This window comes from Canis lupus, chromosome 13 (assembly GCF_048164855.1).
Source record: "Canis lupus baileyi chromosome 13, mCanLup2.hap1, whole genome shotgun sequence".
NCBI lineage: Eukaryota > Metazoa > Chordata > Mammalia > Carnivora > Canidae > Canis > Canis lupus.
In genome coordinates this window covers 4,620,316-4,644,812 of record NC_132850.1, presented here as the reverse complement: position 1 = coordinate 4,644,812, position 24,497 = coordinate 4,620,316, and the positions used below count along the sequence as shown (strand labels likewise).

The 24,497-nt window shown below is 50.4% G+C and overlaps 2 protein-coding genes and 1 non-coding gene across 25 annotated transcripts in view; all 3 read right to left on the bottom strand.

Moving 5' to 3' along the window:
* LOC140602383 (peptidyl-prolyl cis-trans isomerase E-like) overlaps window positions 1–4,797 on the bottom strand; it is a 31,358-nt gene extending 26,561 nt beyond the window's left edge. For 9 of the 15 annotated variants that reach the window (XR_012005318.1, XR_012005323.1, XR_012005327.1 and 6 more), the window contains exons 1-3: window positions 4,465–4,784; window positions 3,172–3,363; window positions 2,003–2,135 (exon numbers count right to left, since the gene is read on the bottom strand). The gene's annotated coding sequence lies outside the window, so the exon portion shown is untranslated. Of the gene's footprint in view, window positions 1–2,002; window positions 2,136–3,171; window positions 3,364–3,391; window positions 3,558–4,464 lie in introns of all 15 variants that reach the window. The other 6 variants (XR_012005326.1, XR_012005325.1, XR_012005320.1 and 3 more) reach the window with 5 other exon arrangements.
* A 2,038-nt stretch (window positions 4,798–6,835) lies between these two features.
* On the bottom strand, window positions 6,836–21,580 carry PABPC4 (poly(A) binding protein cytoplasmic 4). Of its 9 annotated transcripts, none has more exons than XM_072771815.1 (16): window positions 20,908–21,580; window positions 17,948–18,141; window positions 17,082–17,197; window positions 15,669–15,808; window positions 15,220–15,314; window positions 14,423–14,560; window positions 13,528–13,623; window positions 11,130–11,402; window positions 10,706–10,793; window positions 10,457–10,576; window positions 9,882–9,968; window positions 9,661–9,788; window positions 8,633–8,726; window positions 8,388–8,518; window positions 8,026–8,128; window positions 6,836–7,143 (listed from the first exon to the last, which is right to left on the bottom strand). In XM_072771815.1, exons 1-15 carry the CDS (start codon window positions 21,098–21,100, stop codon window positions 8,039–8,041), a joined length of 1,983 nt encoding a protein of 660 aa, XP_072627916.1. In that variant the 5' UTR covers window positions 21,101–21,580; the 3' UTR covers window positions 6,836–7,143; window positions 8,026–8,038. The 9 variants fall into 9 exon arrangements, with proteins under 9 accessions (XP_072627916.1, XP_072627917.1, XP_072627919.1 ...); XM_072771816.1 differs by having other exon boundaries at window positions 8,069–8,128; XM_072771818.1 differs by having other exon boundaries at window positions 10,505–10,576.
* Window positions 13,132–13,266, bottom strand: LOC140603266 (small nucleolar RNA SNORA55). The gene has a single exon (XR_012006278.1). It is a non-coding gene; the product is annotated as a small nucleolar RNA SNORA55 (small nucleolar RNA).
* Window positions 21,581–24,497: the final 2,917 nt, after the last annotated feature.

Here is a 24,497-nt window from a genome sequence, read left to right as displayed (position 1 = left end):
CCTGCTAAGAGAATATGGGAGTTCATGCTTGCAGTCCCACTCTTCCTGTGGTGGCACTCAAATGAAAGCTCAGTAGCACAAGCACAGGAAAAAAAGACATTTTGCCTTCCTACCCACCTCGACTATACGCATCTAACAAAGGGCACGTAGTAACTGCTTGTGAGAGCTGGTGATGCAAGGATATGTGCTCAGGTTATGGGAATAGAATACACACAGGAAATAGGAACTAGCAACGCCAGGCCCCGGAAGGCTTGGGGCTCTCAGGATCTGTCTTCCATGTTCTGACTTCATGAGGGGAACCATGAGCCGGGCCTGGTGGGCCTTCCTTCAACCAGAACTTCCTGTCCCTTGGCAACTGTCACCATCAAACCGGGGTTTTGGGGATTGAATAGTGTCCCCCAAAATTTCATGCCTACCCAAATTTAAGAACGTGACCCTATTTAGAAATAGGGTCTTGGGATCCCTCGGTGGCGCAGCAGTTTGGCGCCTGCCTTTGGCCCAGGGCACGATCCTGGAGACTTGGGATCGAATCCCACGTCGGGCACCCGGTGCATGGAGCCTGCTTCTCCCTCTGCCTGTGTCTCTGCCTCTCTCTCTCTCTCTGTGTGACTATCATAAATAAATAAAAATTAAAAAAAAAAAAAAGAAAAAAAAAAAAGAAATAGGGTCTTTGCAGACATAATTAGTCAAGATGAGGTCATACTGGATTACACTGGGCCTTAAGTCCCGTGACTGGAATCCTTTTTTTTTTTTAAAGATTTTATTTTTATTTAATTTTTAAAGATTTATTTATTTATCATTTATTTATTTATTTATTTATGAATGATAGACATAGAGAGAGGCAGAGACATAGGCAGAGGGAGAAGCAGGCTCCATGGCGGTAGCCTGACGCAGGACTCGATACCGGGACCCCAGGATCGCGCCCCGGGGCCAAAAGCAGACGCTAAACTGCTGGGCCACCCAGGGATCCCCAAATTTTATTTATTTATTCATGAGAGACACACAGAGAGAGACAGAGGCAGAGACACAGGCAGGGGAGAAGCAGGCTCCATGCAAGGAGCCTGAAGCGGGACTCGATCCCGGGTCTCCAGGATCACGACTGGGCTGAAGGCAGGTGCCAAACCGCTTAGCCACCCAGGGATCCCCACCATGACTGGAATCCTTAAAAGTAGAGGAGACACATGCAGGGAACAAGGCCATATGAAAACAGGACAAAGAGGGGGCTGATGCAGTTACAGGCCAGAGAATGCCAAGGATTGCCAGGAGCCAGGAAGAGCTGGGAGGAAAGGATTCTTCCCTAGGGCCTTCAGAGGGAGCATGGACCTGCCATGTTCTTGATTTAGGACTTCTAGCCTCCAGAGCTAGAAGAGCTACGGGAATGAATTTCTGTGGTGCTAAGCCACCGAGTTTGTGGTGATTTGTTAGGGCAGCCCCAGGAATCCACTGCATCTATCCAAATGGAGAATAGCACCTTTGGTACCCGACGACAATAGTGACACTTGACACTTGTCAAGGGTGGCTCAGTCAGTTAAGCATCTGCCGTCAGCTCATGATCCTGGGGTCCTTGGAATGAGCACCCAAGTCAGGCTCCCTGCCTCTCCTCCCTGGTTATGCACTCTCTCACTATCTCTGTTTGCTATTTCGGTCTCTAATAAAATCTTTAAAAAAAAAAAAAAAAGGCAACACTAGTCAAATACTAAACAAGGAAAATTTCTTACATCTGCCAACTCAAATACAATAAAAGCAAATCCTCGGTGCTTTTCTACAATAGCAGAAGTAGGTCACCAGTGTGTGAGCAATAGTTAGAGACCATATCCAGATGCCCTTTAAAGAATGAAAATCTAATTTTTAGAGACTTCCACTTTGTCACTTTGTTTTAAATAAACATAACTAAACAATGAAGTGAATTTTTAAACTTTGTAGTATCCAAGTCTACCACCACAGAATCTAAGCCTTAAGTTACTTTCCGAGCATGTGAATAACTTTTGTTTATAAGACTTACGAAGAGTAGACAACGTTGTTTATCAATTATTCACTCCAACTGAGTACCAGATGAGTACAGAGCACTGACCCCACTGAGTTAGGTGACTCATAGGGAAGGCAGCCTGGTGCTTGTCCTCAGGAAAACACGTTAGCTGGCAGGGAGCGAGAAAAACAGGAGGTAATAATTTTTAGAATTCAGGGATAGTAGAGGCCCCAAGAGCCAGTCTTCCTGTTTTATTTAAGAAACGAAGCACTAATGAAAAAAAAAAAAAAAAGAAACGAAGCACTGGGGCAGCCTGGGTGGCTCAGCGGTTTAGCGCCGCCTTCAGCCCAGGGTGTGATTCTGGGGACCCAGGATCAAGCCCCACGTCAGGCTCCCTGCATGGAGCCTGTATCTCTGCCCCTCTCTCTCTTTCTGTGTCTCTCATGAAAAAATAAATAAAATCGGAAATAGACTAATAAAAAACCTCAAATAAATAAATAAAATCTTTAAAAAAAAACAACACACACATACACAAAAATGAAAGAAACGAAGCACTAGGGCAGCCCGGGGGAGCTCTGTGGTTTAGGTTTAGCACTGCCTTCGGCCCAGGGCGTGATCCCTGGATCCTGGGATCCAGTTCCGCGTCAGCCTCCCTGCATGGAGCCTGCTTCTCCATCTGCCTGTGTCTCTGCCCCCACCCCCATCTCTCTTTCTGTGTCTCCCATGAATAAATAAATAAAATCATCTTATAAAAAAAAAGTCTGTTCAAAAAAAAGAAAAGAAGGATCAGAGAGTTTAAGTATCACCCTGGAGTCAGTGGCACAGCTGGGTTTAAAACTCCTATCTTGGAGAATAACAACCAAGGATCAAATAGAAACGTGCCCTGTAACTGTGAAACCAATTTCAGGGAAACTCCCCTCCCCGCCCCCATCAGCAGAGGCCAAGGCTCCCACTGTTGCAGCTGAGCTGTGGGGCTGCCCTCTGCTATTTAAAAGCACAGCTGCCAATTGGGAGGTCTGGTCAGCAAGTGTGGTGGGGGGACAGCTATCCAGCAGGTGGTGTGAAACAACAGGCAGACCTTTCAACGTTTTTCTAAACTATCTTCCTGCTGAATCTTGCTACAAAGTTTTTATGTTAAATGATCAGAAATCAAAGGCCCCAAATGGTTCCAATGTGGAGAAAGCCTTTCCTCAAATCCAACAAACCTTCAATCTCCATGTCAGCCCATAGTCACAGCACCATCCTGGACCTGTTGTCCTCAGAACGTTCCTCTTCCATCACCAAGATCATAGCCCTGTTGACCTAGAGGGACATCCTGCTGAACTTCATTACACACCAACCATCCCCAGAACGCATAGGACTTCAAATTCTTGAGTTCTTTTCCTTACGTTAGGAATCTGAAAAAGAGACATTGAAAGGTCTCACCTGTTTCGCCGGAGGGAATTAAGTGTCTGCGATGCGGGCAGCCCGGGTGGCTCAGCAGTTTAGCGCCGCCTTCGGCCGGGAGCTGATCCTGGAGACCGGGAATCGAGTCCCACGTCGGGCTCCCTGTGTGGAGCCTGCTTCTCCGCCTCCCTCTCTCTCTGTGTCTCTCATGAATAAATAAAAAAAAAATCTTAAAAAAAAAAAAAAAGTGCGATGTCCCCGGAAAGGAATAAAAGCAGCACGAGGCGGGATGCCTGGGGGGCTTCGCGGTGGAGCATCTCCCCGCGTCTGCCTTCGTTCTTTGGCCCAGGGCGTGATCCCGGGATGGAGTCCCACATCGGGCTCCCTGCATGGAGCCTGCTTCTCCCTCTGGGTCTCTCATTTACAAATAAACAAAAATCTTAAAAAAAAAAAAAAAAAAGGCAGCATGAGGAACTTTGTCCTCCACCTCCTCTCCCAGCCCACCTGCAAACACCAAGTGCCCTCTGAACTAATGCCCTCCACGCCGTTGGTACAAGCTGCTGCAACACCCAGCAAAAGAGCAACAGGGAAGGGCAGAAGGAATCCCTCATGCTGTGGGTGTGCAAAACGCCTCGTGCGGGCCGCCCCGCCCCATCCCCCCGTCAGGCCTCCGTCCACCGTCCGGTTGCTGGGATACCTTCCCTGCTTCCACGCCTCTATACAGTCACTGGAATGAATCCAAGAGTGCAAATCGGATCACATCACTCTCCTGCTCCATATTCTCCCGAAGCCCGCTAATGCCCCCCGACAGAGTCCAAATTCCTCCGCTCGGCAGGCGAGGCCCCCCGCGCTCCCTGGACGCAAACGCTTCGCTCCCCGACGTCAGGCTGCTTCAGCCCTCTGCGGGCTTGCTGCTCTCCTCGCAGGCAACAGCCTCACTCCTGATGTTGCAAACCCAGCTCGGGGCTCCGTGCCTCGGGGAGGTTTGCCCTGCCCTGCCCTGCCCTCCCCTCCCGCCCCCCGTCCCCCCCCCTCCTCAGCGCTCGCTCCCGGAACCCTGCGCCCGACCCCCATCGACCCCGTCCATCACACGCAGGCAGCGCGGCGCTCACCAGCCCCTGCAGGAAGGATCCTTCCAGAACTCCCCCGCGAGCCTGTGAACTCCTTCCTCTAAGGCGCCGGGGCCGCGGGAGTTTGCAATGCGGCCCCGAGTCACAAGAACAGCTCTCACCAACCCACCGAGACCGGGGTCCGGGGGGAAGGGGTTCTGGGCAGCGCCAGGCCCAGCAAGGCCCTCAGGTGGCGGGTGCCGTTCACAGGCTGGGAGAGCAGAGCCACCAGAGACCCCCCCTGCCTCGCCTCAACGGAGCCCCCACCTGCCTCCACAACGCACGGCGCGGCCTCGGCGGCAGCCATCTTACCCCCAGGCGCTTCCGCCGGAAGCTGTAGCGCAGGCCCCGCCCCGGCCCTGCCCCCTCGCCGCTGCGCCCCGCGCGGTGCACCTGTAGCGGAGGGGCAGGTGGATCCGGGGCTGGGGACACAGGCACATAGGTAGCTGCATTAACCGCCCAAGGCGGGGGACGCGGGAATCCACTTTTAACATCAGTGTGATTAATATAATTAACGTTAGGTGTACTTGTTTCAGGTGTACAATATAGCGGGATTCGGGATTCCACACGCTGCTCTGGGCTCACGATAAATGTAATCCCCATGCCCCCCACCCACCTCCTCTCTAGTAACCGCAGGTTTGTTCTCTGTATTGGAGTCTGTGTTTTGGTTTGCTTTTTTCTTTGTTCCTGTTCTTAAATCCCACGTGAATGAAATATGGTGGGTCTTTCCCTGGCTTATTTTGCTTAGCATTAAACTCTTTACCTCTATCCATCCATGTTGTTGCAAGTGGCAAGATTTCATTTTTATGGCTGAAGGATACTCGTGTGTGTGTGTACACTTCTTTATGCATTCGCTCATCTGAGAGCACTTGGGCTGCTCCCATAGTTTGGCTATTGTAAATAATGCTGCAATAAACATAGGGACGACACGTATCCCTTTTAATTAGTATTTCCCTGTTCTTTAGGTAAATACCCAATAGTGTGATTACTGGATTATAGGGTAGTTCTATTTGTATTTTCTGAGGGAACTTCATCCTGTTTTTCATAGTGGCTGCACCAGTTTTCATTACCACTCACAGCACACCAGGGTCCCTAGTTTTCCAGATCCTTGACCATGTGTGTTGATTTTAGCCATTTTGACAGGTGTTAAGTGCTATCTTATTTTTTTGATTTGCATTTCCCTAATGAGTGATGGGTGAGCATTTTCTCATGTCTGTTGGCCATTCCTTGGAGAAATCTGTTCACATCTGCTGCCCATGTTTTAGATTATGTGGGTTGTTTTTTTTTTTTTTTTTTTTTTTAAGATGTAATTACTTGTGAGACAGAGAGGCAGAGACATAGACAAAGGGAGAAGCAGGCACCTGATGTAGGACCTGATCCCAGGAACCCGGGATCATGACCCGAGCTGAAGGAAGAGGCTCAACCACTGAACCCCCGAGGTGCCCCTGGTTTGTTTTTTGAGTAGGCTCTCTGTCCAAATATGGGGCACAAACTCACGACTCTGAGACCAAGATTTGCACATTCTACCGACGGAGCTAGCCAGATGTGCTGAGTTATGAAAGTTCTTTATACATTGGATACTAACCCTTTATTGGATGTGACAATTATCTTCTCCCATTCAGCAGGTTGTCCTAGTTTTGTTTCCTTTGCTGTGCAAATCAGACTTTTATTTAAGGGGAGACCAAACATTTTTTAAAAATGGGGAGCCTGTGAAGGAGGAAAGATTTATTCCATATTCCCAGGAAAATAACCCCCTGGGTAAGGCCCCAAGGAAGGACAGCCTGCCAAGTTTCAAGGGAGATAAAAAGTCGTGTTGTTCCTGGAGGATGGGGAAAGCAAGACTGGTTAAAACCTTGGCCAGGTGAGGGTCCTTCTGAAGACTAAAGGAAAACCACACTTAGGACTCCAGCATTGTTTGCCGTTGCCACTCCCACCTAGCCCCCAAGCCTTTGCCCACTGCCAGAAGAAACCTTAGTTACACAATCAACTGACTGCAGAAGAGGAGACCCACAAACCCTGCTAACACATCCAAGGAGGGAGGGGCTGGGTTCCGCCTATCTCACCGTACATCCTTCAGACATGTGCCAACCTCACCCTCCACTCGATTCTCCTGTGCCAGATGCCAGGTCTGCAATGATCAGACTCCTATCTCCTATAAGTTAAATGGGGGTCCATCCTAAAGGTCCTCCCACGACAGAATGCAATGGGACAGCTCCACATACCTTGCTGACCCAGAATAGTGTGTTTATAACCATCAGGAAAGGATAAGCTTTACAGAACTTCACTGGAGTCTAAATACATCCTAAAATTACTTCCAGTGAAAACTGAACTTATTAACAGAATAGAACTGGTCTGCTTGAAACAGGACAGGCAGTTTTATGGAGATTTTTTTCTTTATTGAGAAACTTAAGACTTGGGTACATCAAATAAAACCAATTTCTGGGGGAAAAAAATCAAAACCCACAATAGAAAAAAAAAGTTAACACTGTCTGGGCCAAAGCAGAACCCAGAGAATATATTCTTTAAATTGAAAAATTCTAGGTGCTTCATAATTGACCTTTTGATACAAAATGACCTATTAAATTTCCAATTTGTGGTTCCTGGTGTTGAGGTCCATAGGACACGCTAGAAATCTTCAAACCTTGAGCTGAATTCCAGGAGGGGTTATTTGGCTTTTGAATCCTGAAAAGAAAAGCACCAGCATAAATAAAAACTTTAGAGATGCACTGAAATCTCTGGCTTTTAAAAGGAAGTACTGCAGAGAGCAGTGCGTATGGACATTTGACAGGATCCCCAGCCTCTACCCACTAGATACCAGTGACCGATCTCCAGTTGACAACCAAAATTAGGTCTCTGTTGGCAAATGTCCTGTGAGGGGGCACCCCTGGCTGAGAAGCACCCACTCTGAGGCTAGCTAGGTCCCATAAAGCCCCGGGCCCTTCCTGGCCACCCTGTACTCAAAGCTACCATTCTCTTTGTTTAAATTCCAAATGAAGGGTCTGGGCCCTTACCACGTGTCCTTTTCCCTGGCTTCTGCCTGTGGTTCATCTGGTTCTCTCCTCCCTCCATCAGAAGGCACCCACCAGTCCTTGTCAGAGGTCCCAGATAAGCTTCACTCACCCCCGCCCCTGCAGACGGGGGGGCCACAGGCCCCAGGGTCAGAAGTCAACTAGAACACATCCTGTAACTGTTGTCAGGTGTGTCTGCCTGTCCCACTCCGACACCAGGGCTTGTGTGCCTTGTGTTCCCAGAGCCAAGCCATGGCTGCACAGACAGCTGACCTCACCAACCTCAAGCCAAACCAAGAAGTACATAGAAATGAGGCTGTGGGATCTGATTACGACACCACCTTGTGTATCTGTCATTACTCTAAACCAAAAAGGTCTTTCTTGAGAAAGATCTAACCAGGTGCTCCTTCTGGAGAAAACCCAGGTGATAGCCTGCCCAAAAGTTATCAGGTTATGATGGCAAAAAACATGGCTCTCTATATGCGCTGCCCCTCATCTTTTAGAAAGATAGTCACAAGTCAAAGCCACTGCAGAAAACAAAAACAGCCAAACATACGGTTTTTCCTTGTCTAAGAGGTAGCAGCAGCAACAGCGCCCACCTTCTGGGCAGCTTCTTTCTTGGCATGATGAGCCTGTAGAACCGCCACAGCTTCATCCACCTGTGAGGAATCTCCAGGTGGTTAGTGACATTGGACGAGAGGTCCTCGGCCCCTCCCAGGTGCCCGGGCCCAGCAGTGGTGTCTCCTGGTGCAGCCCGCTTGCTTTTTCTAATTTCCACCCTACAGTAGCCCTCACATCACAGGTGAGGAGACGGTCAGGAGATGGCTGATCCTCTCTCCGCCACACCCAGTGCTGAGGCCACCCCTTGTCGTCCCAGCTGGAGCAAGCAAAAGCTGCAGCATCTCGGGGCCAGCTCACCTTGGAGCGGAGAGACTCAGGGGACTCCAGCATGTGCAGCAGCTCAGAGTTGTCGATCTCCAGCAGCATGCCTGTGATTTTTCCAGCCAGGTTTGAATGCATGGTTTGGATGAGTGGGAACAAACGTTCTCCTGGGGGAAGATGTTTAATTGAAAACTGGTTGAATCCCAGTGCGGAATGGGTGCTGGTGTTCAGGTCAACACCAGGCTCTGGCCTCCTCTTCTGCAAATACGTGGGTCACTCACCCAGCATCTGCTTCTGCTCCTGGGGGGGTGCTGCAGCCAGCATGGAGGCGGTCAGGGGCTCCTGCCCCTGTACATGGACGGCAGGCTGGGGGGCCTAGGAACCAGGAGAGGCAGCAGGTTAGCAACAAGGAAAGGATACTTGATGGTCCTCCGTCCGGCCAATCTGAAAGCCTACTAATGTGACAGAGATGAAGGTGGCTGTCCTTGCTGCCAAGGAACTAACTGTAAGCTTGGGGGATGAGGGTGCTACATGGGCAAGAGTGGTACAGGCATGAACACAAAACCAAATACAATAAAAACAGCATGCTATTAGGAGAGAAAGGGAAATGAGTAAGAAAATAAACCTACAAGGCTCAGCAATCATCAAATTTGTACCCAGTGTTTTTATTCTATCAAATGCTTGAGGACTGTCAACATGCATGGCCAAGGCCAGTCACAGCCCTAAAATTACAAGTAAGGCTCTGAAAGTACAAATGACTTCACACGAGCAATGTTCTGAGGCATCTCTTACTTAGAGTGTGAAGCAGGAGCAAGCAAGCTCAGAGGCCACAAGGCAGTGTGTGGCTCCTTTAAGCAAATTACTGCTGGGCTCTGGGGCCAGTCCCCCGACCCCGACCCACGATCTCTGAAGCTGAACTTCTCATCTGTCACACGAAGCTGTTTCCTGCCTTCATGTCCCAATCTTGCCGAGCAGCTAAGGATCAACTTGGCAGTGGACGTAAGAAGCTCAACAAGCTAAGCAAGCACACACAGGTTGCTTTAAAAAAAAAAAAAAAAAAAAAAAGAGGGCAGAAACACCAGCTGTTTCTGCCGGGGCATTCCTGAGTGGACTATTACAAGAGAAGAATACTTTCCAGCCCTTTCTCTCCCAGTACAGAGAGCCCCTCAAAGGCAGTGTCATCACAGAAAACACAGCACCCTGACACGGAGCAGGCATTTATACCTGTTGGAGGAATCAAAGCAAGGCATCTTTTCAACCAAGAGCAAACACGGGAAATCCTTTTAGCATTCTTTTTGGCAGGCCTCACCTGCAAAGGCTGGATGGCGGGGTGAGGGCTGCGGACACTGGAGGCATATTTGTAAGGTGCGACAGCCCGAGGGGCAGCAGCGGCGACAGCAGCACGAGGTGCTAAGGTCTGCACGGCTGTGGGCACACCTTTGGAGAAGAACAAGCAAAATTAAAGCTCATCAGTCTGAGCAAAGGCCCGTCAATCCCATCTTTCCCCATTCCGTGTGCATCCAATACCACCTCCAGACTGGCAGCCGTCAGTCAGCCCTTGCTGGGCGGCGCCAGCCCCACCAAAGTCCATAGCCAAGCGGTCCGGGCACTCAGACCCTACAACAGACCAGCAAATGCACATCAGTGTCGGCGCAGATGTCCAACTGGCCACGTCCCACGGAAGGAGCACTTCCAAAGCATATTCACGCAACACATCGCACACAGGGCCGCTGCCGCTCCTTTCAAGGAGCAGCCAACAGAGAGCACACAACTCTTTCCGCCTCTTGGAATACAGGACATATTCTGTGAAGAACAGTTTCCATCTCCCAACCCCGCCCAAAAGAAGAGGCTGCCTCCGTAGTCATCCAGCTAACAAGCTTCTATAATTAACCTCTTTTCACGTGAGTCCAATGAGCAAAAAATCTTAAGTCACCGACACTCCTAGAACTCCCGTTGTTTCTCTGCTCAAGTGCCAACCAGAGCACACGGCTAAGATTATGGAACCAGAACTGGAACATGAGCCCAACAAACTGACCAACCCTGGGCAGAGCCTAGCCAACCTGACTCCCTCATCCCCAGGCCACACTCAAGGCCAGTTTGCTCACCGACTCTCTGAGCAGTAGTAGGGAGGCCACGAGAGGCCGGAGCATTACCAGTTGGAGCCAGATGGCGAAGAGCTGGACGAGGCCCAGACTGGCGTATAGCACTTGGCATTCCTTGGAAGCCTGGTGAAGACAAAAATTGTGCATCACCTATGAAGCATGGGGACTGGAGCCTCGGCTGCGCCTCAGAGGGGGTGGGGAGACCAGGACAGGCATACCCCGGGTGATCAAATCACGTTCCCCACCACCTACCTTGAGGTCTCCCACCTTGCTGCCAGCGTGGATTTGGCCTCATCTGTGCTAACTGGTTAGGGGTGTAGTATGGAGGTCTTCCCTGAGCCTGCAGGAAAGAGCATCCAGGCCCTTTTATTTGAAGGACCTTATGTCACAGGAGAGAAGTAGCTCATCTCATCTCACTGCCAGGCCCGAGACTAATTATTCGAGCAGAAGCTCTCTCAATCCTCAAAGGCCCCAGGGAGGGAAGGCAGGTTACTGGGGATTCTTTCATTCTAACTCACTACTGCCTGCAAGTAAGTGAGAGAGAATGAATAGATCTTCATTTTCATGGGTCCTCTGACAATCTGAACTCCCCCCCCCCCCCCCCCAACCACCACAGGCTACAGGAACAGCCGTCAGGGGGCAGGTTCCAAAGATCCCTGAGCACAAGCAGACCCACCTGTGGAACTGCTGGCACAAAGTAACCACCAGCTGCAGGCTGGAACTGATTTAAGATGGCATTGGCAGGGAGCGCTCTCATTCCAGCCACCCGCTGCATATACTGGTTGGTCAGATGAGCTTTTCTCTCTTCCTTCCTCTGCGCCAAGGCGACATACAGTGGCTTGGAGCCCACGATGCGTCCATTCATCTCAGTGACTGCTTTGGTCGCCTCTTCAGGAGATGAGAAGCAGACAAAGCCAAACCCTTTGCTTCTCCCATCCTCCAACATTACCTACAAAGGGACCGGCTACTTAAGGAAAAGATGTTCTATGTTAGGGGACAGCTATTAAGAGCCAAAAAACCTGGTTTCTGCCGCAATAGTTCCAAAGTCTAGGGCAAGGGTACTCCAGACCAAGTAAGTCACAACTTCTAAGGACAGGGCCTAGGCACTTTCTTTGTTAGATCCCCAGGTGATCTCAAGTTTCTAAACACTATGATATGGCTAATGGGTAAACCCGGAACCCAAAAGCTGTTTCTTGGTATCCACGAGAGATCTGAACAGTGTTCAGCTGTTTACCTATAGATCTCATCTGAACCAAGACCTTGGTGAACAAAACTTTTACCATCTCTTAGCAGAGTTAGGACATGTTTTTGAAATACCACATGTGGGTAGCAGGAGTTACAAAACCAATGACTGCCACCATTAATTCGACGGGAATTAACAGCAGAAAGAGGACCAGCTAGGAGAGACAGCTGGATTCTAGGCCCAGTTCAGCCAATTCCTGAGTTGTGTGATCTTTTTTTCAAAAAAAAATCTGAGTCCATGCGCACATGGGAGTAGGTATGGGCACGGTTATGGGGGCGGTGGGCAGAGGGAGAGGGAGAGAATCTTAAAAGCAGGCTCTACACTCCGCTCAGAGCCCACACATAAGGTTTGATCTCAAGACCCTGAAATCATGACCTGAGCCAAAATCAAGATGCTTAATCAACGGAGCCACCTAGGCGCCCATATGCTATATGATCTTAATAAACACTTGCCCTCTCTGAGCCTCAATGGCCATGGTATCCCCTAAAGCAAATTGCCACAAAGCCACAGGTTCCCACATACAGCTCGTCTTTTAGATAGTCCTTTTCCTTATCTGAAAAGGTGACTTTGTGGCTTTCCCCTGGCCTATCTCCTTGGAAACATTGGTAGCAACAGGACATTGTGCGTTTGGCCCCATTTTGTGTCTAGCTTGGTGCCTCGACAGCCTCCTGACATGGAAGGATGTGTATCAACGCAACAGCTCTCTACCAGTGAGGTGGGCCAAAGTACGTATGAAAACACAGCACCCTCATCTTGAACATGGGGCCTGGGAAACTTAAAGACACAGCTCTTTTGTTCTCTTCCTACAAATGCCAACCCGAACATTGTGCTGATAAGCAAGGAGAGCATCATTCCTCACACTGAGGAAGGCCAGTCAAGGAGGTGATAAGAGGGAAGGGGCGAGGAAACAAGGAACTCCAATAGGGTGGCCTCTGATCAACTTCCTGCTACAACTAATGCTCCTTTTGTGACATTCTCAGGTTGTGTAGGACTTAAGGTTCGGGCCAACGCATGGTCACCAAGTCTTAACCAGCCCACTCGGCCTCCATTCTCTTCCATGGCAAGACTCTGATATGTGCTATAGCTCTAGGGTACAGCAACAGTGTCTGCATCGGGCTAGGACCCCAGAATTCCACACATCATCACTTCCCAACACATCCCCCACAGACCAAGGCCATGCGGCCGATATTCCTCACGTAACCAGTGTTCTCAAGCTCAAGGACTTCAATTCCTTATCTTTAGAAGGGGACTCAGCCAAGCTCACCCTGCTGCATCAGTTGATAGGATTATCAGAGAAAACCAAGCAAATAATGCACATTGCAAAACGTGCAAGAGCCATCTTTCCACTCCCTTTCCTTGCCTTTTGTTCCCTAAGGCCAGGATGGAAGTTCCTAACCCTGGCTCCCAAGTCCTCAGAGTACCTTTGTCCACGACAAGGTGTGGCAGAGTCGTAGAGACAGGCCCCAAGACAAATGGAAAACAACCTGTCTGGATTTCCTCTGCTTGTACTGTTGCACCGTCTGTCCCCACACCAGCACAGAGCAGCAAAGAATGGGAAAGATTCAGGTGCTTAGGGGTGGGCAGGAGGGGCTGCTCAGATTCACCCCACACCTCCATGCCTGGGGGACAGCGCAGTGTTCACAGTGTTCACCTAACCGGAGCACATGCCTAGATGTGTAATGAAGGCCAGGAGGAATTTGCCAGATAAACATAGTATCTATTCTCCAAAAGGAACACAATTTAGATTCTACTCCTTCAATGAAACAAATGCCAATAAACCTCTAAAAAATGGTCATTTCTACTTTTGATCCCAGATCTCAGAATAAAATACCTTTGCACTGGTGATTGATCCAAAAGGAGAAAACTCTTTCCTTAACTTCTCATCATCAATGGTGTCATCCAAGTTCTTAATGTAGAGATTCACCCCCTGAAGCAGAAGGATCACTGTTAACGCAGGTCTGTACCGCCCAGATGCCCCAAGACACAGGTTCTTAAAATGCGGTCCCCTAGACCAGCGGCAGCCCCCTCCTCAGGTACTTCTTAGAAAAGCAGATTCTCGGGCTAAAACCCCAATCCACTGAATCAGAAATTGGTGGGGGGGGGTGGGGGGTGGGTCTTGAAGCCATGTTTTCCCAAGCCCCACAGGGGATTCTGGTGCAGGCTCAGGGTTGAGACTCCTGCCGCAGACTGACAAGACCCATAGGCTTGGCCTTCTGCACAGCTGCTCTGGCCGACCACCGGCCCCCGCAGGCCTCTTGCCACCACTTCCACAAATGGCAATCATTTAAGAACACACTGAAGCTTCCGGAATGAGTCTCTAAATGAGTAAGTCCATCTTCTGCCCTTGTTCTAAAACTGCTGTTCTATCTGGTAGGCATTTCCTTTTAAACCTGAGGATCTTGGGATCCCTGGGTGGCGCAGCGGTTTAGCGCCTGCCTTTGGCCCAGGGCGCGATCCTGGAGACCCGGGATCGAATCCCACGTCGGGCTCCTGGTGCATGGAGCCTGCTTCTCCCTCTGCCTGTGTCTCTGCCTCTCTCTCTCTCTCTCTCTCTCTGTGACTACCATAAATAAATAAAAATTTAAAAAAATAAAATAAAATAAAATAAACCTGAGGATCTTGGGAGAAAGGAGAGGAAGAGACAGATCCCTAGGCCCAAAGAGAAAGCCTGCCAGTGTTTGCTAGGAAAGCCCTGGACAGGAGGCTGGGGCAGGACCACCTCTCACCTGATACCGACTAATTCTCTCTTGTTTCAACTGTTCAAATTTCCGCTTTAACTCCGCCTGCCGCTCCACTTTCTTCTGTGCACGGCCTACAAAAATGACTTTCCCACTGATTTCTTTTCCATTCATCTCTTCCACAGCCTAAAGAGGAAACACAGGTCTTAAAATCCCCACGTACAGGCAGGGGCCTTGCTCTGGGGGCCTAATGTCCCACCAAATATTCAGAGAGAAGGAACTCTTTCCTACAGGGCTAAGAACTAATTTCATTCCATCTCTGAAGTCAGCTGAGCAAATCCAAACTTCCTCATGAGTAAAATGGGGTTACTACTTAAATGGGTTATTGGTCCAGAGGATACAGAAAAAAATGGTAATTTTATAAATACAGGCACGGCAGACATGAGCCGAAGCTGCTAATCTGGCTGTCACTAAGTCTCTCAGGCTCTCCTGTGGGGAGTGAGTGATGGACACCGCGAGCCCAGCATCACGCTTTGCCTAGAAGCAGCTGCTGCTACCGTCAGCACGTCAGCACTCCTGGGGCCTGAGTCCCCTCGCTATGAAGGGGAGCAAACACCCATCCTGTTCTTTCAACCTACAGTGCTGAACAGCAGAGGGGACAGGAAGGTGCCAAGTGCTTTGGGAACGTAAAGGTGGGTTACCATGCAAAATCCCTCAGGCCAGAACTACATCACTACGAATGCTTGGGCAATGCCAGCTCCATTCTACTGTGTGCCAGCCAGGCCCTGCCCACACTCGGGGGCCATTTCCTGCAAATGGTTCCCCAACCCCTGTGGTACTCTCACCTTATTGGCATCCTCGTGCTTTTCGTAACTCACAAAGCCAAAGCCTTTGGATTTCCCACTGGGATCTCTCATCACCTTGACACTTAGGGTCTTACCTATTACCAAAGGACAGAACTATTAGTAACACCATCTCTGTTACAGCTCAAGGAGAGAAAGCTTCTCTAGGAGCCCAAATGAAGCCAACTCTTGCTAAACCCAGACGGGCTCTACAAAGAGGCGCTGTGCCTGGCTTTCTACTTCTGACCAAACTACTGAGACGGTCCTGGGGCTGGCTGGGAATGAGGTAGGATGAAACCAAGTGTCTATTTCTATCTAACCTGTGATCCTGCCACACATAGTAGTTTATTTCCGGACCTAGGCGCCCTCACCTCTTAAACAACTAAGATATAGGACTTCTAGGTCTGGTGCATTGAGGAAGGGGGCACATGAGGCAGAGAAGCCCAACTTACCAAACTGGCTAAAGAGCTCTTTCAGACTCTCATCATCCACCTCTTCCCCAAAGTTTTTGATATAGACATTGGTGAACTCTTTGGCTTTGGCTCCAAGCTCAGCTTCCCGCTCTTTTCGAGACTTGAATCTGCCCACAAACCTAAAAAGAAACCATGGAGAACAGTGAACACCCAGAGGAACAAATCATGATTTCCAGGGGCTCAGAGGAATATAGGTTAAAGGCTGACAGGAGAGGTTAAAATACACGAGTCCCCATCCAACCACCGAGAGCAAGCTCAGAGATGTCCCAACTCCCCAGCAGAAAGAGAGAGGCAGGACTGTCCTACAAGGACCAGCCCCAGGACTCCTGGCTCAGACCAGGGCTACTCCTACCACATCACACTGCCTTCGTGAAGAAACCTGATGACCATGTTTTTAAAACGTTCATTTCTGTGCATCTATGTAAATGCATAGAAAATGTCTGGAAGGATACAAACCAAACTGTTAACAGTGGTTAGTGCTAGGGGGTGAGACTGCTAGAGTGAACTATGAGGTAGCCTTGGCTTTGGCACGTGACTCATCCAGGTATGGTTTATATTCAGTGGGAAAATGTATCCATACGCTGAAAATCTTCAGATCTCTTTTCAGTGGTACCTCTGGAAGACCTGACCACTGGCCACGTACACACATTATCAGTGCAATCCATCCCCTGGTCTGTTCAAGACAACAAGGTGCCCCACAAAGAACAGACATGATTTTTGCTTGTTATAGCCAAGACTTATGGTCCCTTCTCTCCCTGCATGGCTTAGCTAGGATCCACCCCGCCCCTCATTCTGCAATAACCACACCAGAGCGACAAGGTCTATTATGAACAGTGTCTTCTGCCATCAGATGAGATTTTTTTCATTATAACCAAATTAAGTATTACTGTAGAGCCAGCCTTCTAGAAGGCCACCGAGTTATAAGTTAGCCAAGTGGAGATCTGGGGACAATTTGGCATCAACCCCTAGCAAATGACCCTATAGACAGACCTGAGTCACGGTAAGGCCACGGTCATATGGCTAGTACACAGCTCCTGGTCAGTCCAGGGCCCTCTCCACTCTGCCGCTGGCCAAGACCCCTGATCAAAGAGGGCTCAGAGCTGCCATCCAGCAAGCCCCAGTTTGCCGGTGCTCACAAAACCCACGGACAGATGATGCTTTTAAGGGAGAGGCGGCAGGCAGGCCATGGCTTGGGCAGGAAGCCCACCTTGGCGAGTCAAAAGGGCTGCCACGGCTCGGGCAGGGAGACTCACCAGCCCTGGAGTGGAGAGGTAGGAGCAGGCCACACTTGGGCCGAGAGAACCAGTAGCCGCCTTGTGTGTGCCAGTTAATACCGAGGTGGGGCCACGGCTGGCTCATGCGATGGCTGTTGCTCCGGACTGGGACACTCACACTTTGCGGTCATTGAGGAGCATGCCGTTCATCTTCTCGATGGCCTTGTCAGCAGCCTCTTGGGTCTCGAAGTGGACAAAGGCATAACCCTTAGAGCCGTTCTCATCACACACCACCTGTCGAAGACAAAGCAGACCACTTTAGCACCGCAGGCATCTCCAGAGATTTAAGAACCACATGGTCATCTACTGTCTACTCAGAGTTTCCTGCGTCTAAGAGGCCCCGAAGCCCATCCACGGTCCAAAGAGAGGAGACTACTGCAGGTAAAGTTTTCCGGACACTTGAGAGCACCACCAGGCACCTAGTGATGTTCCATTTATAAGTGGCAGCCACTATTAGGCTGCTTCTATTTCCAATGTTTTATTTCATTAAAAGACATTGAGGTTTAGGAGCAAAGCCACCGTGCTGCAGAGAGAGAGACCATTTTCCAAGCCTGCAGCAGAATTGCAGTCTAGTGTGGAGTCAGACATGTAAACAACCACCACGCCAGTTGTACAAAATTCTCCACATAAACAGGTGCACGGAGAAGGAAGAGGATGAATTTATGCTTCTGAAATGACTAAGTACAGCTGCCTGGAGACCAGAGGCACTGCTCTGGTTCTCCCCCCAGAAAAGAGAAACCCTTTGATGCCCTCCAAAGGTAGGAAACAGGAAGGATATTTTAGGCAGAGGGAAGAATAAACAAAGACCCAAAAGCACCTGCTGGTCCCGCTGGGCTGTGGCACAAGATTATGAACAGGGAACTTTTAGGCTTCAGAGCCATTTCCAGCATTTCGAAAAGGACCATATCCTATCGCCCAATTCCAAGCCTTTTCCCCCTTTGCTATTTTTTGTTTGTTTGTTTTTCATGAGTCCATAATGCTTACCTTACAAGACAGAATGTTTCCAAAAGCAGAAAAAGTATCATAAAGTGCCTTGTTATCTATAGATTTGTCCAGATTCTTGATGAAGACATTTCCCACACCAGATTTTCTCAAAGAGGGATCCCTCTGAGACCACATGATACGGATTGGCTTTCCCTTAATCACATCAAAGTTCATGGTATCCAAGGCCCGCTCAGCTACAAGAGAGAAACACGTTTCAGTCAAGGATATAAAACGTCACCTCATGTAGATGATTACCACCAGCCCAGGAACAGATGACTCTAGGACTTTTCAAGGTAATCACTCTGATAAAAGGCAACGCTATTAAAATCAAAGGGCATCAGATCCCTCTAGCCTGTGTTGCCACAGGGGGTTAGATGTTCTGGGCAAGGGCTCCAGGAGCCCTCTGGGCCTGCACCCTTGGTGGGGAAGGGGGTTGGGCAAAATCGTCTGAATGGCCTTCTGGCACCAAGATCAAATCCTCACGCCGCACACTTGACTTAAACTGTATTAGTTATGAAGACTTCGGTGCTTACCACCCATCGTGACGTAGGTGGGAGATGGGACACTAGCTACTTCATAAAGTGAGCGAACTTACGTCCAGGATGGCTAAGCCACAAAGCTAAACTAGAGATTAAGAAACTAATCTAGACTTTCTGACTATTTTTCAGTAAGGTATTGCGTCTAATTACCAACTAGCTGCCATTCAGTCTACAACCCCTCTGAGAAACAAATGACAGGACAAAACCTAGGAGCAACTCACCAGGGAAAAATGTGCTATCCCTGAATTCAGTCTAGTTTCTTAGATTTCTGAGAACAGAAATGGATTCAAAAAGCCTCAAAATGATAGACACTAATGGTCACACGTGGAAACATTATTTTTATTATCAGGATGATAAGGATGAAACCACATCTTTCTGCCTAAGCACACAGTGCAGTTAGTTCCGCACGCAGTGGTTTCCAGGCCTTCTGAAGTCTTAATCTGACTTCTGTGGAAGTCTTAATATGAGTTCTCTTAATCTGAATTCAGTTCTCCATCCAGTGCCCTGGGACGCTTCCTTAGCTGCCCGACCAATCCACGTGTGTACCACTCATCACTTCAAGGACCAGAAGCTCCGACGGACCATCACCTGTCAGCAGGAATGCTTCTCTTACCAGGAGGAACAAGTTCCCAGAGCTGGGGGCCACTTTTCCTGATGTGATGACCAGCCTCCCTCCACAATGTCCTCCGTGAGGGGATGGGGTGGGGGTTCTCCTGTCCCAAGTTACCACCTCACTTAAGACAGAGGCCAAATTCCTTAATTCCACCCCTCCACAAGCTCCGCTGTCCAGTTAGCCAAGGGAGGATCTCCTTTTCACTCATTTCCAACCACCTTTCCCACCTTCTGGGGTGGGTTCGTGGGGTATGGAGTTGGTGGCAGGAGGTCAGGGAAAGCAGAGACCGTGTCAATCCAACTCGGGAAAAGTCCAGGGACAGAGTGGTCACTTGCGATGGTTGCCTGCGACCCACAGCCTGGATGGGACCCCGGTGTCTCGCTAATTAGCAGCGAAGGAGCCATTTCACTAGGGCTCCTCGTGTCTTTCCACACAGCGCTGCAGAAGGCGAGTCAGCTTAGCCTAACAAATCTGGCTGCACTTATTTATAGCAGGGAGAGGTCCTGCACAGGCATGTGCTGGCAGGCGCACTGACCAACAGCTTCTGCTACTATCACTAAGTGACAGGACTTTTGTTCAGAAAGTGTCAAAAAGGCAGGCAACAGCCAATGTACCCACTACTCCCACGCCCCCTCCCCCCCCCAGGCCATACTGGGCCACCTTGGTGCCCTCTGGCCAGACACAGCTCGCAGCATGCAGAGTTGATGGTAGCAGCGCCTTGTGTCTCTCAACAAGTCCGACTCTCTGGTCTCAGCTGCGGCCTGGGCAAGTGACATTCTCTGTGGCTCACGGACACTGAACGAAGTGTGGACAAAAATAGGGACCCAGAGATCCTTTGCCACAGAATGGCTGGTTTCTCCCCGTAATGGTCTCTACAGTTGTTCCCTTTAATCTGAAGTCACGTGCAGTCCCTGATTAGGTTTCCTCGGGCCTGGCTCGGCCGCGCCTGCAGCATACCTCTCCCTGCTTCCAGGCAGCGAGGGCCCCGGTGTGGGCTAGCAGGCCCCACTGAGCCTCCAGCCTTCGGGGGTTCCCCTTCCCTCTCTGGAGTCCCAATTTCTTTGCAGGGGATGAAGGAAAAGTGTTCTGACAGGGGTAAAGCTCTGTCCACAGGTGAGGCCGTAATCCCCAGCAGCCTGGCCCGTTCCCACATGGTGTTTCCCCCAGACTACCCCAAGGGGGTATCCCTTCTTCTCCACAGCCCGGGGCTTCGTCCAGAGGGTAAGGGGCTCCTCCACCCCAGGAGTTGGCCTGGCACATGCAGTGCCAGTGGTGCCAACACAAGTCCCCACTCAAGCAAAACGAACAGGATCCTTCCCACTGCCTCCCACTTGCCCTGAAAGACCCTTTACCAGTACAAAAGCAAAGAGGCTCAGTCTGGGGTGGAGGGAGGGGAGGGGAGGGGAGCAGCAGCTTTAGAATCCAAAAATTTTTTTACAGGAATTGTTGTTTCCATTGTTCTGCCTTTTTTGGAAGGTCTGTGGAGGGGCACCGACCGAGCGGTGCTCACTGACCAGGGTCCCGCCGAAGCAGGACCACGTACGCGATGGGGGTTGACAGGGACTTTCTCCAAATCCCATTTTCCGCTCTCCTTGAGTTCCGACCCCACCGCCACCACTGATTAGCCCAAGGTCACCCAGTTAGCAAGTGGTGGAAGAAGCAAGATTGGAACTCCCTGTCACCTGATGCCAGGATCCTCATTCTGAACCCCGGCATCCTGTGTGTGTCCCCTGCCCCCTCCGTGGGGTAGTCTCCCAGGGCTCCCTAGGATCCCACGATTCTGTGGATGGAGCATCTTATCTACTCACCGTCGGCCGGCTGCTGGAAGTTGACGTAGGCATAGCCCAGGGAGCGGCGGGTGATCATATCGCGGCAGACCCGGATGGACAGCACAGGCCCCGCAGGACTGAACTTTTCATACAGCATGGCCTCGGTGACGTCCGAGTGCAGGTCACCCACGTAGAGGGAGGCCATGGGGTAGCTGCTGGCCGCAGCGTTCATCTCCCCAGCCCCCACCACCCCGAGCCCCGCCAGGAGAACTTCTTATAGGGACCACACAGGACAAAAGGGGCTCTTCTCGGAGCCGTGGCCCGCGCCGCGGCTCACAGGTGGCAGAGGGAAGCTTAGGGACGCCGGGGCAGGCTCGGGGAGCCGCAGGACCGGAAGGAGGAGTTCAGGGACAGCTCGTTCGAGACTGCAACACCGCAGACAAAAGGCTCTCAAAAAACAATATGGCCCTCCCTGGGAGTTTGTTAATTTGCAGGCTGTCCAAAAAAAAAAAAAAAAAAAGCTAATAATAGTAACGTATTAAAACGGGGACTCCGCTCCGAATTATTAAGAAAAAAAAATTTCTCCAAGAGAATTTTTGGAGAAAAATGCTCCAAGAGGGCAACCCGATGGTGCCCACGGCGGGCCTCCGCGACACGCGTTTCTCTATAAATATAGGCCTCGGGCTCCCGGCGGTTTAAGATTACAGCAGCCAGGAGAGGGAAACCGAATCTCGGGCGGCGCCGACTCGGCAAGCCCCGCGGGCCGGGCGCGCAGCCGCCTCCCACGCCGGGCCGGCGAAGGGCAGCGCGGACACGTGGTGCGCCCCGGGCCGGCGCGCGGGGGGCGAGGGCGAGGGCGAGGGCGAGGGCGGCGGGCGCGGGGCTGCCACGCGGCGCGGGGGCGGCCGGGGCGGAGGCGCGTGGGCGCGGGCGGGCGGCTCACCACCGGACCGACGGGCGCGGGCAGGCCGGAAGCGTGCGCGAGTGACTTCCCCGCGGCTGCTGAGGAGGATGCGCTTTTTCGTTCTCTCTCTCTCGCTTTTTTTTTTTTTTAAGATTTTAAAGCGTTTTCGGGTTTTGGTTTTTGTTGTTTCTTTCTTTTCTTTTCCTTTTTCTTTTTTTTTTTTTTAATCTTTTCCTGTTTTTCCTTCAGGCTGCGGGGCCTGAAGGCGGCGAAGGCGGCGGCGACCCGGGGCGGAGAGAGGCGGCCGGGGGAGCCACCGCTCCATTTATACCCGCCCGCCCCGGGCGCTGCTGGTCGAAGGGCGCCTCGCGACCTGGGCGCAGTCGTGCCCGCCCACTCGGCCCCGGGGGCCCGAGGCGGGGCGGCCACGCGAGAGCGACCCGGCGCGGCCGCGCGGCGCCACAGCGACCCCTGGCGCGCGGAGGACCGCTCGGCTGGGGTCCGGAGGAGACCCCGGGGCGCCCCCGCCCCGCCCCTCCCCGCGGACTGCGCACCGCCGCGTCCTCCGCCACCGGAGCGCGCCTTTATTTAACCCACCCGCGGGCTCCGCGCTTGGAACCCATGTGTTGCTCATTGTAAAATAAAGACGACATAAAACAGCTTCTGCAGGGAGTGGCTCAGCGTGTCAGTGGACGCTAACGCAGAAGACACTCGCGACTTTCTGGAATTCTAGGACGCGGAGTTAGAGTCCCCCCCCGCCACCCCCCGCCACCCCGAGCAAGCGGACAGCCGCATCTGCAGTAGCATCCGCGGGCGACGGCATTCAATGCTGGAAAAGCTCGAAAAGAACGAAATGCTGTCGTCTTTCTGTTTACATGGTGGTAGCGTGCCTGGAAATTCCGTTGACAGGGGAGCAAAAATATTTCTGGTGTGTGTGGGGGGGGTGGAGGTGGAGGGGATGAAGAGGTACAGACCTCCAGTGATGAAATAAGTCACCGGGATGGAAAGTACTCCCTGGGAGTTTGTAATTTGCAGGCTGTCCTGGTCTAGAAGCTCCAAATATCAAAAAGGAAAATGGTAATAATAATAACGTATTAAAACGGGGACTCCCCTCCGAATTTTATATGTATAATAAAAAATATATTTTATGTATATATTTTTTAAGATTTTATTTATTTATTCATCAAAGACACAGAGGAGAGAGAGAGGCAGGCTCCATGCAGGGAGCCTGATGTAGGACTTGAACCCAGGACTCCAGGGTCACACCCTGGGCTGAAGGTATGCACTAAACCACTGAGCCACCCAGGGATTCCCTACCCTCTGAATTATAAAGAAAGTAGTCAATATAGTCAATAATATTGTAAGAACTTTGTACAGTGACAGAGGGTAACTACACCTACTATGGTGTGAGCATTTCCTAACATATAGCGCACGTAACTGTTGAAGCACTAGGTTGTGCATCTGAAACATGTATGTCAACTATACCTCAGTAAAGATTTTAAAAATAAAAAATAAATGGAAAATAGTTTGTTTCTACAAAAAAAAAAAAAAAGGAAGAAGAAGAAGCCATCAGTGTGTAGGCTTCAACAGTTATGAAAACTTTGTTCAACTACCTAAGGATCCAACAGGTCATTTGAAAGTCATGTGGTATATGGGACAAGTCTTCATTATGTGGGCCTGTCTCTACGTGTTGCAAGATATACAGCATCCCTTCTTCCGTAAATGCCAGGAGTCACCCTCCTCATCATCGTGACACACACAAATCCAGAAATTACCAAAAGACACCCCGGACACTCCCATTGAAAATCACTGTGAGTAAAGGAATGAAGAAACACACATATTTATAGATTAGTTTTTTCAAAGAAGTAGTTAATTGGGGCTCATTCTGTACCAATGCCAGAGAGAAGTGCTAGAGGATACCACGGCAGACAAGGTGGAGAAGTCCCTCTCAGCCTCAGGCAGTGTATAGTCCAGCTGGTATGTTGCATCAAGAAACACCTTTATGGAATATTCCTTCTGTGGATAGATCCCCTCCTCGGGGAAGCCTTCCCAGACTACCCTGTGGCCTAAAGTAGCCTGCCAACACTGTTTATCGTTACCATCTTGTTTTCTTGTTTTCAAGGCTCTTATTAACAACCTAAAATCACCTTGCTCAAACGTGTGTTTACGCCTTAGGTATCTGTCTTTTCCTCCCCGTATATAAGCTTCATGAAAGCAGGGACGTAGAACAGTGCCTAACATGGCATACTCTAAATGTTCAATAAATATGTGTTAAGTAAACAAATGAATACTAGGCACCCATGAGCAAAGCCCACACAATCCCTGTCCTCACGCAGCTGTCTAGTTGGAGGTGGGGGAGCGCAGGGGGGGTTGCTAACTGTATGACCTCGAGCAAGCAAGTTCATAATTGACTTCCTTTTTTTTTTTTAAGATTTATTTATTTATTCAGAGAGAGGAAAAGAGAGGCACAGACACAGGCAGAGAGAAAAGCAGGCTCCATGCAGGGAGCCCAAACGTGGGACTTGATCCCAGGTCTCCAGGATCACACCCCGGGCTGCAGGCGGCGCTAAACCGCTGCGCCACCGGACCTGCCCTCATATCTGACTTCCAATCTGTAAGCAAACTAATAAAGGTACTCACTTAGTAGGAGTTTTGTAAGAATAAGCTAATTCACATAACACACGTGAGTCACTGCTGTAAACGTTAATTGCGATTATTCTCAAGC